This window comes from Lethenteron reissneri, chromosome 28, assembly GCF_015708825.2.
Source record: "Lethenteron reissneri isolate LAM-NWPU_2019-01 chromosome 28, ASM1570882v1, whole genome shotgun sequence".
In the NCBI taxonomy this organism is placed as follows: Eukaryota; Metazoa; Chordata; class Hyperoartia; order Petromyzontiformes; family Petromyzontidae; genus Lethenteron; species Lethenteron reissneri.
Genome location: NC_083806.1, coordinates 578,212 through 591,845, shown reverse-complemented (window position 1 = coordinate 591,845; position 13,634 = coordinate 578,212). Strand labels below are relative to the sequence as shown.

Sequence of the window (13,634 nt, the reverse complement as noted above, 5' to 3'; positions counted from 1 at the left end):
CAGCACTTTCCCCAACAGTCCGCTAAGGCTACATGGGGGATCTTTGTCTGGAAGAGCAAGATGGTGAGAGGGGTCCAGGTGGGGCTTGAGAATGGGATCAGGGTTATGTGGCTGGGGTAGTTGAGGGGAAAAACATAAATTGTGCATTCTATAACGAAAATTGTAGCAAATGGGGGCTAGGGGTGGTCACGTGGTCGGGGTCCAGATCCTGCCCGAGGATTCTGGAAGGCGGTCGTAGCCAAGGACGGAGCCAGTCACGCCGCAGAGAATATAATCCGGGTCCCCCAGAAGGGTCGGGGTTGTTGTTCATCCTGATGAAACCTTCGTCTACGTTCTACGTTCTACCGAGTCTCCAACACGTGGACCTGGACCCGAGCTGTGCTCCTGTCCGTTGTAGCTAGTTACGTAGTAATTAGTGTAGTTAGCCTGGTGGTCACCACCACAGGTTGTTATTCTGTTAAGGGGCAGTTACCCCGTGTGTTGGTGCTAGATAAATGTGTTGCCTCCAAGAGTACGTCTGCGACTCAGCTGAACTCACTACATAAGCACAACGGCTAATGTCATAGTGCAATGATTATAGCACGCTGGACCTGCAATCCATAGGTAGCTAGATCGATCTCCCTCGGCGTGGTAGTTGAACAATGAACAATTTAGTTAAATCCCCAAGGAATTTTAAATGTTGTGCACCCAGCAATATGAATGGGTAAACCACAGATAGTTGTTCGGCAGCTGGCATGTGGTGGGATAAAGTGTGGTTATTCCCACCTCTTTCAAAACATCTGGTCCAGCGTACAAGAGGAGGTTAAAATACCCATTAATCAAAAATACTGTCCAGAGCTCGCTAAAGCGGAGGCCCTTTCACCATCAGTGGCAAGTGCAATTAATTGCAGGGCTTCCCCTTAACCTTTTCTTGCTCTTTATGAGCCATATCAAAATATTTTGAGGGAGTGAAGGGGCTGGCGGGTGCAGACATAACCAGCCGCTGATCTGGCCTGTGAGCATGGTGGGGTTGGGGACCAGGGTTTGGTACGTGGTCATTATATTTTTCATTTATATAATTCCTGTTTACCCAGGAGGCTTCACTGAGTCTAAATACTTTTTTTAGGAGGGTCCTGCTAATAATTGTTTTTTTGCAGTAGGGGGCGATGTTGCTATGTGTAATCCCAATTGAGTAATTCAGCACTGGGATGATGTCTCGTTGTCTTGCTTGCAGAGGTTTTCGTCCACCCTGATGGCCATGCTGCAGCAGCACTCGACGGCAGAAGAACAGCCCAAGTGAGTTCATCCTCGTCATTACAGGAAGACACAAAAACACAAAAAAGAATTTCATGCATATGCATGGCTTATGTAATGTGTGGTTGTTATCAGAGGTTTTTCATTTGCAATCATATCACGAGGGACATCACGAGATGGCATCATACGTAATTATTTCAAGTGGAGGCGAGCGCGCGCATCGTGTGTGATGTCATCACCTTAGCCTAAAGGGGATTACTCATCGCTGTTTTCATAGCCAAGTTATTTGTAACTCATTAATCAATTTGCTAATTTTTCCAGTGGCTGTGTTTGTGAGTGCTCAGTGCAATGTTGCTCACCATTAATTCCTGTCTCCCCTCTGTACAGCCATGCCTAAAATTAATACCAAATGCAGAAGAAAGTCAATGTGATGCCTAGCAAACTGTACTATGAATTGCAGCAACCTGGGTTCAATACTTTGCTTTCGATTTTACGTTAGGCCTGGTTTTCACCGGTGGCCATCGCCAGGGTCCACTGTTATGAAGAGATTAATATTCTGTCTCAGCGCCAGTGCCAGAATTCTACGATGAAAACTGCCGGCGGAAGCCCTGCCCCTCGAGGGGGAGAGGAGAGACTTCCGTCTGCATTACATGACCACGGAAATACCAACTCAGTGTTTTTAATGTCTGGCTCTTTTACACCAAAAATGAAACATTGATGAAAAGTGGAAACGGGGCCTGACTTGAACTCATCAGTGGCACAAGTATTAAGGGTCCATGAGAGGACGAATGTCTGGCTAGTTTGTTAGGGCTAGGGCTCGTGGCTGCTTGACTAGTTTCCTCTGCCAAACCCAGTCTGCGCATTCCCCTCCAATCCCAAATGTAGATCTTTCACTTTTTATTAATAATTCACTTCTGGCATTATAAGTGTCCATGTGAAGCTCAAACTATGGGTGTAACGATTAATATGAATTATTAATGCTCACCATATATGCATCAATTTGTGCCTGTAATAATGGATGTTTTTCATTTTCTGAAAATTATGTTACAACGACAGGCTAATGTTTAGACTGGTCCAGTGTTTCACAACCGGCACATCTGTGTGCTGCGGCAAAGTCTTAGGTGTGCTGGAGTATTTTTGTAATCATTATTCGCGACGGATACGTTCCAGAGATGCTCATGAATAGCAAATTTTGCGGATAAAGATATTGGCATACAAATTTCGTATGCGCAACGTCTGCAGATGCTTCTAAAGCTTCAATAAGTTATCTATCTCTCGCATCTCTTTATCTCATCACTTTCTCATAACTTTATCTAATCACTTTCTCGCATCACATTCTCTCTGATCGCTTTATCGCATCACTTTATTTTTCTTTTGCGATGAAGTCAGGTAAAGTTCCAGATGCGATTCACAGATAGCAAAAATAGCAAATAGCAAGTTCATGAATAATGAGTGAATAAATTTCGATTTAAAGCTTTCGTGACTGCAGGGATTCATCTTCTTGGTTCTTTCGGTAATTAAAAAAAAAAATTATTATATCATTTATTATGTTTAATTTTTATTATTTTATTACTTCCCTTCTACGTGACTTTACCGAAAGAACCAAGAAAAAGGTTAGCATGTCAATGTAAGAGATTGGCATGTCAATGTAAACGGCGGCTTTGTTAGTGTGAACCTGTTAATGTAAAATCAGAGAGTCGGAAATAACTGCTAACATCGGAATGTAGGATGGAAACATCAAAGCCAGTTTTGATTTAAACTGGTTAATAACGTCCTTCCAATGATTGCTCAGTTTGTACCCATCTTTTCGGTTGAAATTGTGTCTATACAGTATATATGGATGGCTTCATCAACGAATCTTTGTTGATAGCCAGTGGGTTTGCAGAGTACCTTCGTCTTACTATTTATGATTACTTTCATTTCGCAAATTCCAAAAATATTCTAAAGACAAATAAACAGAAGAAAGGATGGCATTAGCAGGGTTGAGTAATGCGTGCTCACAGCAGGTTAAAGCAACTGAATGCATGTTTAATGAAATAAATGATGACAAATCAAGTAATCAGATTACAATATTCTTAGGTTTTTTCGGTAAAGTCACGTAGGTAAAAAATTAAAATTAAAATTAATAAAAGTAAAATAAAATAAAAATAAAAAATAAAAATCACGACGTTTCGGAGGCAACACAAGCTTCCGTCTTCAGGTGGAACCGTCACAGCCACGACAGCTGTATCAAGTAAATGAGAGATTACAAGAGCTACCACTCCGTATATATAATGGTTGAAGAGGGGAAGGGCCAAGTACGGCACACTTTTTATTAATATGGTAAGGTGAGGCTTATGACTAAGAATAGACTGCATAACAAAAGACTGAGCCTTTGTTATGGAGAGGTGCGGTTTGTGACTATGCCTAGCCTACATAACAAAAGTGTGAAAAAAGAAAAAACTAAACCTGGTAAAACAAAACTTGCTGTCTATCTATAACCTGTAATAGTTGTCTGTCAAATAAGATGGTCCAAATAAGTGTAGTTAAATCTTTTTTGCATGGTTAATCACATCTTTCCAATGATTACTCAGTTTGTAACCATTATCACGGTTGAAATTATGTCTGTGTTTGTATATTTGTATGGCTTCGTGTACAAACCTTTGATGGTAGCCAGGAGGTTTGCAGAGCACCTTGGTCTCGGAAAAGACAATTTCATGAGAGCCCACAGAGTTGTAGCAATGATCGGCAACGGCCAAAGAATCAGTTCTGCCGTGTTTCAGATCTGACTTGTGCTCGCGGACACGATCAGAAACATGACGTTTCGTTTCTCCAATGTAGCAATCACCACAACTGCAACTTAGTTTGTAGACTCCAGGATACTGTAAGTCAGGAACGACATCCTTCACAGATGGACGCAGATCACGGATTTTATGCACTGTACTGAATCGGACTTGGATCTTATGTTTGTTTAGAATTTTGGAGATTCAGTACAGTCCAAAATTCTTCCTACAGCACTGTCCATGAAAGCCATGTAATCTTTTGTTTGGCTCTCTGACCGCATAAGCCAATCTGGGGTGAGTGGTGCAGTGGTGTGCTGTATTTGCTGACCCCGAGGCACCTGCTTTCTCTTTCCCACCCCCCTTCTGCGCCCCTCCCCTCGCTGCTGCCCGTCCTGGCTCCACTCCCCATCCAACGCTGCCATGGTCCCCACGCCCGCACAACTGTGTGTCCGTCTGTTTTAAATTTGTTGTTCTGGCAATGACACGCGGCATTCTCTGCACACCACACACGTTTATTGCGCATACACCTAAACTATTTTATGTGTAACATGTGTAACCCATTTGCACATACGCACTCATTTATGTACGTAAACATGCATGCACATAAATGTTTAAATACATGCGTAAATATATTTACGCACATGTCGCTTGTGTGATTCTTTGAACTTAATCGTATCTTTCAATAAAATCGCTGCTGCTTCTTTGGCCTCCTGCTGCTTGTGACTGCCACTGCAATGGGGCTGCTTCTGTTTAACTGGTGCCTACTTCTCCACGCTTCTGTGTGTCTTACCCTCCCCTTGATCGTAACGCTGGCCGAAACCCTAACAACATAACCCTGACCAATACATCTAATCCATTAATCTGACCATAACCACAACACCATAACTCTAAGAATTACTAAAACCCCCAACAAAACATTAACCCTGACAATACCCGTGACCATATCCCGATCTAAAACACTTCATGCTAACAATAACTAAATTCTTGACACAAACCCTAACACTAATCTTCACCTTAATTTTAACCCTTACTAACCCTAACATTATCCCAAACCATAATTATATCTTACCCCTGACCCAAACTCTAACACTAACCCGGGTACTAACCCTAACTCTCATGCGAACCCTAACCCTGACGATGACTATAACCATCACTGATACTAACTCTTGCTCATAACCCTAACCATGACCTTACACAAACACTATCAACCTTCATGTTCACCATGACTATAATCCCGACTTGAACCACAACCACGACAATAACTCTGACCACAATTATAAATCGTAACTCTTACAACTCTAACCCATAACTCTAACCATACTATTTTCTTTACCTTACCTCTAACCCTGTCTCTTAACTCGCACCGGCGGTATCACCACTCCACCTCTACCATCTCCCTTTCGGGGTTGGCCTCCAGGAGCTACAAGGTTCGCTTTAACAGTGTGTCCTCAGGGAAAGACGTGCCCCCTTCCTCCCAGGAGACCATTGGCAGCAGCACCGGCGGTGGTGCTGCCGGTGGTGAGCGGGAGCGGCTGCAGAGTGCGGGACCCTTGGCCAATGTCAGGTAGTGACATGCATGTTGGTTTGCGCGCACCCCTGGTTATCCTTGTGTTTTTTTTCGTAGTCACCATCAAGTCCGTGTAACGCTTTGTAGATGTTCGTTGTTGTGCCGTATGGTTCTCTGGTATGCTTTTGGATTGCACCTCATGTTGTTTTGATGTCCGACAATTTGCTCCACATATTGAGAGCTTTTTCAGAAATAAGCAGCTCTCTTTTGTAACAGTGGCAAATGTTACTAATATGTATATCGATGTCTGGGTTCTTCGGCCATTCAAGATCGCTGGCTGTAAGCTGGTGGATCGTTTTGGTGCTGCTGTTCAATGGTCGTGATGGGCGAGTAGTTGATTATGTAATCCATTTATCCTACTCCACAGTCACAGGTGGAACTATATTTTATCCACTTGTGTAGGAGATGCGTTTATTGGCCATGCGATGTCAAACTAAATTAATGTATTAGTTCCTGAAGAAGCTACTAGAACATGGAGTGAAATGGCAGGTATAATGCTGAACAATACGCATGACAACCGGAAAACACGTTGGATAGCTATGCAATTCAAGTATCTCCTTGCCCAAGTATTCGCCAGTCTTGGCTGTCAGCATTGGATATCCCACATTTTTAAAGGCCTTTCTCCTTGTTCATTTAGTTATGTGTTTTGGGAGTGTGGGGGTATATTTGTATCCGTGGTGAAATCATGAGCCTGCGTGCTTATATTATGTTTTAGAATTGCGTGAGTTATTTACCTACTTGCTTTTAGCTCTGTACAGCACCTTGCGACCTCTGGGTGAAACATGTTTTTATAAGTGTCAATTATTATTTCCATGGTGGCAGCCAGTCTTTTACAGAATTGCCAATTTAGACTTGCTGGAAAGTGGTACCTGCTTTTTCGACCCTTGCCGTATGACACCCTTGACTTGGATTTAAATCATCGACGCTTTTGTGAATCGAGCGCAGACACTATTATGGTATGCATTTGGTAAGTTTAAGTTTTCTTTGTCCAGGCTGGGATCAATAATTAGAAGTTTCCGTGGTGTACTGTATTCTTTAATCTAAAACTATTAATGCAATGCTCTCCTTATTGGAATATCTACAAAGCAATTATCCTGGCTACAATATGTACAAAATGCTGCTGCCAGAAATATGTCCATGCTACTCCAATTATGGCCTCATTACTTTGACTCCGAGTTTGTTTTCAAGTAGATTTCAAATTTTGCTTTAAAATTCTAAGGGTTCGTCCCCTCTTACCTAACTCAACTCCTATCTCATTTTGACCCAAGTTGTTTAGTTGATTCACAAAATGCTGGACTATTTAGATTTTGGTTCAAAATGTCCACTGAAGGTGATAGAACCTACTTGAATTACCATCCTAATCTATGGAACTTTTCATTACCCTCAGTAGGATCTGCCAATCACTGTCCTGAAGACATATCTGTTCAATTATGTTTTTACTAATATTTCTCAGTACTGAGATGTATTTTTACTTGCTGAATTTTATCCATTATGTCATGTTTTTTCGTTTCTATATATTTCATGGTCTTTCCAGTCAGCGAGGATGACTCTCCTCGCTATAACATTAAAGGCTTGGAGTAGAGTGTGTTGTGACTATGATAGTCTGACTGGTTTCAAGTTCCATAGAAAGGAGTCTACCGAAGGCCTAACGCTTGTGCCGCAGATTTTACTAAAGTGCTTGTCAATGTCCTTGTGAAATTCAGTAATATCCGGGCACGGCCAAAAGGCATGCAGGTAAGTCTGGGTGGTGCCCCGTGGGTACCTAGGGCAGTCTGGAGAGGTGTTTGAGAACGTTGCCCTCTTCTCATTGGTGAGATAAGTTCCATGTATACGTTTGTATTGAATAACCTTAAAAGGGAGCAACCTAGGACCGGTAGCAGGGGCGTGCCAGATTTGTGTCCTCTTCTGGAATGGGACAACATAACTCAACTGTCCTTCCCATAGCCTTTTAGTTTTCAATCTGGTCTGTTCTTCCCCAGAGTGAGGGAGTCGATATGCCTCCGCCATTTTGTATTTATCCCATCCTACTGAGAGATATTTAATTACGGGGTGATAGTCGCTAGAGAGGTCATTATTTGGGGATTTAGTAATGGCGTCTCTAATCTGTAGGAACGACTGCTTTCCAGAGTGGCCAATCCCTTTGCCCACTATTCTAAGGGACGGGTTACCCCAGAAGGGGGATTGTCTATGAAGGGTAGAGGAAATCGGGACCTGTTTGTCCTGACAGATTCCTAAAGTGGGAGTTACTGTCCACAATGGTTTGAGAGCCCGTGGTCTATCCTTGGTTGGGGACAAAACACTTCCTGTAAGGCTACAGGGGCTAACAGAACTTTCTTCCCATTTCTCTCACACCCCCTTCCTTTATGGATTCATCCATTGTTTAACATCAAGAAGGGCATTCAGTTGGAGTTTAAACACTTTGTGAAGCCTATATCTTAAAAGGTTCTAAAATTAATAGTGGTTAAATCTTGACTTAAAGCTTTCGTGACTGCAGGAATTCATATTCTTTGGGTCTTTCGGTAAAGTCACGCCTATCTACATGACTTTACCGAAAGACCCAAAGAATATGAATTGTGGTTATTGTGGTATGCGCGTAATATTTCTATGGTGTCTCCGTGGTGCCGGTGTTTTTCAGGTTCTCGGTGTTTGGGCTGGGCTCCCGTGCCTACCCTCACTTTGCGGCGTTTGGCCACGCAGTGGACGCACTGCTCGGAGACCTGGGTGGGGAGAGGATCCTGCGAATAGGGGAGGGAGACGAGCTGGGGGGGCAGGAGGAAGCATTCCGCACCTGGGCGCGCCGCGTCTTCCAGGTGCTGATCTCTCACCATGAACCCAGCTCACGTTAAGCTCATCGTGCTGGAAGCTTCTTTAGGAATGGCTCTCAGCAGGTGGAGTGAAATGTTGGATATCATGCCGAACAACATGCAGTAAAGCTGAAAATACGTCGGAGAACGATCCATTTCAGAATTGTTGCCCATTTTCACAATGGAATTTCAGGCTGCATGTGACGTGTTCTGCGTCGGAGATGACGTGAACATGGACAAGGTGGCGAATTCCCTGGTGCGGAGTGAGCGTGCATGGCGCCCTGACCGTTACCGCCTCGTGCCAGCCAGCGAGGCCCCCGACCTCATCACAGGTGCTTGCGAACTGCATTGGCAGGAAGGCTTCACTGAACCTCGAGAAATGTTTTGTAGGGTCCCGCCAATATTTTGTAGTAGGGGGAAATGTTGCTGTTTGTCATTCCAATTGAGTAATTTGCAAGTAATTTTTCAGCATTGGAATGTTTGGCCAATACCAGTTATATTGATTGATTTTTAGCTGTAGAGTGTACCAGAGAATCTGGAAGAGATCCATGCAGAACAGGAGGAGAATGTACAAACGCCACACAAATAACTCAGGATGTTCTTGCTGTGGGGCACAAGGGCTACAGCTTTGCCACCCTGCCACAAAAGGACTCTAAATCTGTAATTGCCCATTCGTGTTACCATTGGAGCAGTAGTGCAGTCGGTAACGCAATGCACTAAAATCCGTGACTTGGGGTTTATTTCTGGTCATCACTAAGATCAGTGGTGATATACAGTGAGGGAAAAAAGTATTTGATCCCCTGCTGATTTTGTACGTTTGCCCACTGACAAAGAAATGATCAGTCTATAATTTTAATGGTAGGTTTATTTGAACAGTGAGAGACAGAATAACAACAACAAAATCCAGAAAAACGCATGTCAAAAATGTTATAAATGTATTTGCATTTTAATGAGGGAAATAAGTATTTGACCCGCTCTCAATCAGAATTATTTCTACGCCTCTATATAAGGAACGAAACAGGTGGACTTCTCCACAATTCTGGCTGTCGCCTGATGAAGCTGGTTGTAATTACTGGCGAAACGTCGTACTTGGATTGTAAATGTTGTGGTTTGGCTCTCCAACACACCAGTGTGCTGTACTAGTGACGAATTGGCATGTTCTGTTTACGTGACAACCCTTAGTCGTTGACTGTGTCGGGTGGTGGCGGGTTTTAACGAGACATTTATATATTTACGCGATCGAAATGCATCTTAATTTCCACATTTTTGTAGCTCAGTAAATACAGATAAATAGGTTTAAACATTGCTGCATGATTTTTGCATTAAACAATATTGCAGAAAACTTGCACCATTTAACTTAATGTTAAACTGGTAAAATATTCATTTATCTTCTTGGTTCTTTCGGTAAAGTCGCGTAGAAGGGAAATAATTAAATAATAAAAATTTTACATAATAAAATACAATTCTTACGAAGTTTCGGCCACAACGCAAGCAGCCGTCCTCAGGTGAAGAACAGGGCTGTCGGAAAGACAGCGTCTGAATGAACACCACCAAGCTTGGCAACGTTTATTTAAGCTGGGTTAGAGGAGGAGGGCGCTTTGACAAAGGAATTTGCATATGATGAATCCCTGCAGTCACGAAAGCTTTAAATCGAAAAATATTCATTTAGTTCAGGGTGGGTGATCCCATGCCAATGCCTTATTCTTGACCCTGCCTCAATGACCTCTTGCCTGTGACCCTTTGCCCTCTCCTCGCCATGCAGCTCTCTTTAAGATCCACAAGCGGAAGATTTCCTCGGCGCCGCTCATTTCCCGGGAAAATCTGCAAAGCAGCAACTCCAGGTCGACAGCAGCACAAACGAAGGGCCAGATTATTAGTCTCGCCTCGTCTTTGACTTGGCCTCTAACACAGCCCAGCTCAGGCTAGAGATACTCAGTTGCTTTCAAAGACGAATGAGCGGCTAAGGCATGGCTTGGATCAGCTCATTAAATTCTGGAGCCTGGCTGGGACCTTGCTCAGGTTAAGCGTGGCATTGAGCTGGCTCACTTGATCCAGAGCCAAGCCTGGGCCGAGTCGTGATCAAGAATATGACCTTAAAGTTATTTAAACCTGCATCATTCTGCTAAGAATCACATTTCCCGATATTATTAGGGGGAGCTAATGCACGTTGGACACGTGGCCAGCAAAAATGGTGACTGGCTGCAAAGGATGGTGATGATAGTGGCAAAGTTGGTGTTGGGGAAGACCATGATCTTAACTGGTTGCAAACAACAAGCACTGGATGGGATGGAAGCTGTGATAATAGGTTTTCCCCTTTTTTCTGGCAACAAAAGAGGTGTTAAGATGTTAAAATACCAAACTGAAACCTTCTACAAGGAATCATGTCTACATTAACCACAATACTTTTTTTTGCATTCTGACCACAAGTATTGTGGTTAATGCAGACATGATTCCTTATTAAAGGTTTCAGTTTGGTGTTTTAACATCTTAACACCTGTTTTGCTGCCAGAAAAAAGGGGAAAACCTATTATCATATTTTAGTACTGGCAAAGGAGGTCCCATGATGAGATGGAAGCTGTCTCATGTTATCTTCCTCATCTGGTATGCAGGTTAGGGGTTCGATTGCGACCCCGACGTCTGCATTTTTTTAGTTTGCATGTTCTCCCCGTGGTGGTATGGATAATTTATCGGGGTCCTCTGGTTTTTCCCTCCACATTTAGAAACATGCATTTAGAATATTTTGCTGCTACAAATTTCGACCTAAGCCACTTTGTTGAGCTATCATTTGTGGCCAGGTCTCTTCTGAAAGATAAGTTAATACAATGGCAGAGCCACGATTTTGAGGTAGGGGGGGGGGGCAACTCCTCCAGCAATGAAAAATGATAGTTGTTAGTAAGGGCTTGTCCCTTGCTTTTTATTCGACGCGTGTGCGGCGATGGCGCAGCCATCGATCGAGGGTCGAATTCGAACCGTGTGTAATCGGCATCGCGCTCGCTGAAGGTGTTTGCCTTCAGGGAAGTTGTGCACTGTATACGCAAGTGCGCACAATTCTGTGAGTCACTTATAACTGCTTTGCCATTACTTATTGCCAATTATGGACTCAAGACTATTGTCCTATCATCTCATAGAGTCCCTGGCACATAATAATATGCTACACAGTGGCAGTGGGGGTCGCAAAATGCCGATTTATTACTAATAAACCCCAATTATCCGATCAAAATTAGGGATTTCGATCGGATCATTGTGGGGGCACGTGCCACCCCCCCCCCCCCCACTGGCTCCGCCAGTGAGTTAATAGCTTAGTGAGCTTTACCCGTTAATGTAAAATATAGTTTAGTTTTATTTGTATATTTTCTTTAGCGATTTGTTCACTTTTTCTGTACTTTGCATTCTTATCGTGTTTTTTGTATTGTTTGTTGTTGTAACGTTCTGACCCGCCCCGACTGGACATCTATAAAAATTAGCTTTGTAGCTCATAGAATTCCTCTAGTATAAATATTATGATTATATTCTGCCAAGACACTGCAGTGAACAGAGAGAGGAGAGAGCACTGTAAGGAGATATTAGGAAGGAAACAGCACCAAAAGGGACTAGAAAAATAGTTAAGTCCTGATTCATGTAGAGTTATTTTCACTATTGGTGATGGTGTTGAGGTTAGTGTAATGATTTAAATATTGCTGCTGCACTCTCCATGGTGCTGAAGCCGATCCACGGTGCTGATTCGTCTGGACGTGCACGGTCTCCCGGAGCTGAGCTACGAACCGGGCGACCACCTGGGTGTGTTCCCGTCCAACCGGGACGAGCTGGTGCACGAGCTGCTGGCGCGACTCCAGGACGCATTGCTCGCCACACAGACCGTGCTCCTGCAGGTTTCCCGGGAGCACGACACTCCCTTCGGTGATTGCACCTCTCTGGGTTGAAGGAAGGTTCTCAAGCGGAAGGTGCAGCTTTCCAGGGTGCTGAATCTGATGCAGGCGTGATGGTGTCCACAGTGCTGTAACTTATGGTAGTGTTATGGTGTCGAGGGATCTACAACTAATTATTCTTCTATGTATGCATATGTTGAACTTATTTTGCAGCATACGTAGCCAACCGTGCTAATCGGAGGTGCTTGTTTACCCAGGAAAGCCTCAATGAGTAATGACTCGTTTTTAGGAGGGTCCTGCCAGTTTTTTGCAGTTGGGGCCAGTAATTGCTTTGTGTATTTCAATCGAGTAATTTTTGGACACGTTCTTTATTGGGCAAATTTGGACCATGGAGCTGGCACTCAATGGCCTACACTAGCAAATTAATGTCACGGGATCTTTAGCGTCCACATTAAAATAAATAATGCTTAATTTTATGGTTAATACATTCACAATATGAATAAATTATGGTTGGCGCTGTATTTTAACCGTGAACCTCTGCAACAAGCAGCGATAGCACTGCGGCTAAGCCATGTCACCACCCCTCCTATGGTAGCATGTGATGTTGTTGACGGAGCTGAAGCTGATAAGCGTGTTTATTCAGGGTATGAAAACTGAACGGAGCTGTTGCTTCCCAGCGTGCTGAAGTTTTAGGAAGTGTGATGGTGTCCACGCTGCCATTTACATTCATTTCCATCAGTTCAAGTGACTGCCATTCACTTTCATTGGGATCATTCAATAATTTTGATAGAGAGCCCTGAACAATAAACCCAACACCAACCCAAAGTTTGACAGGTTGTGATATCGCCAGTTCGCACTTTGTTAGAATCCTCAAATCACACACATCTTTCTTGATGATGTGTGTGTTCCGTGGACCACTTCCCACTGTTTTGTGGACCCTCAGTGGTCTGCAGATTACAGCTTGAGAACCACTGAAATAGAGGGTTATGGAGATCACTTTGTTAGATGTGTAAGTCGCCGTGATGTACTGCAGTCTAGCCAAAAGAATGGCATTCTATCCATTAAACGTAGCTGCCCATGGTTCATATATAATAGCAATAGCATCACCAAGTGGCCAAGCGTTGCAAGTACATCCTCGAGCACAGCATGTTCATAATTAATGTAAACAGATGTCTGTGTAAATGTGTATCTTTTTATGCTCTTTGGTTCTTTCGGTAAAGTCACGTAGGTATGAAATAAAATAAATCATGACGTTTCGGGCGCAACACAAGCGTTCGTCATCAGGTGGGAAAGCATGGTCTACTGATGAGGCAGCAGACCATGCTTTCCCACCTGATATCTGTATGAAACTGTGTATGTTTGACAACTACGATCCCATTAACCTGAATTAGATCCTTAGCCA

The 13,634-nt window shown here is 43.3% G+C and overlaps 1 protein-coding gene across 5 annotated transcripts in view; it reads left to right on the top strand.

Moving 5' to 3' along the window:
- Positions 1 to 13,634, top strand: part of LOC133348736 (nitric oxide synthase 1-like) — a 107,550-nt gene that overhangs the window by 85,788 nt on the left and 8,128 nt on the right. For 4 of the 5 annotated variants that reach the window (XM_061561673.1, XM_061561672.1, XM_061561677.1 and 1 more), the window contains 6 exons: positions 1,214 to 1,275; positions 5,413 to 5,559; positions 8,198 to 8,372; positions 8,560 to 8,698; positions 10,129 to 10,207; positions 12,070 to 12,263. In XM_061561673.1, coding sequence (XP_061417657.1) covers positions 1,214 to 1,275; positions 5,413 to 5,559; positions 8,198 to 8,372; positions 8,560 to 8,698; positions 10,129 to 10,207; positions 12,070 to 12,263 — 796 coding nt within the window. The remainder of the gene's footprint in view (positions 1 to 1,213; positions 1,276 to 5,412; positions 5,560 to 8,197; positions 8,373 to 8,559; positions 8,699 to 10,128; positions 10,208 to 12,069; positions 12,264 to 13,634) is intronic. The other variant, XM_061561674.1, reaches the window with a different exon arrangement.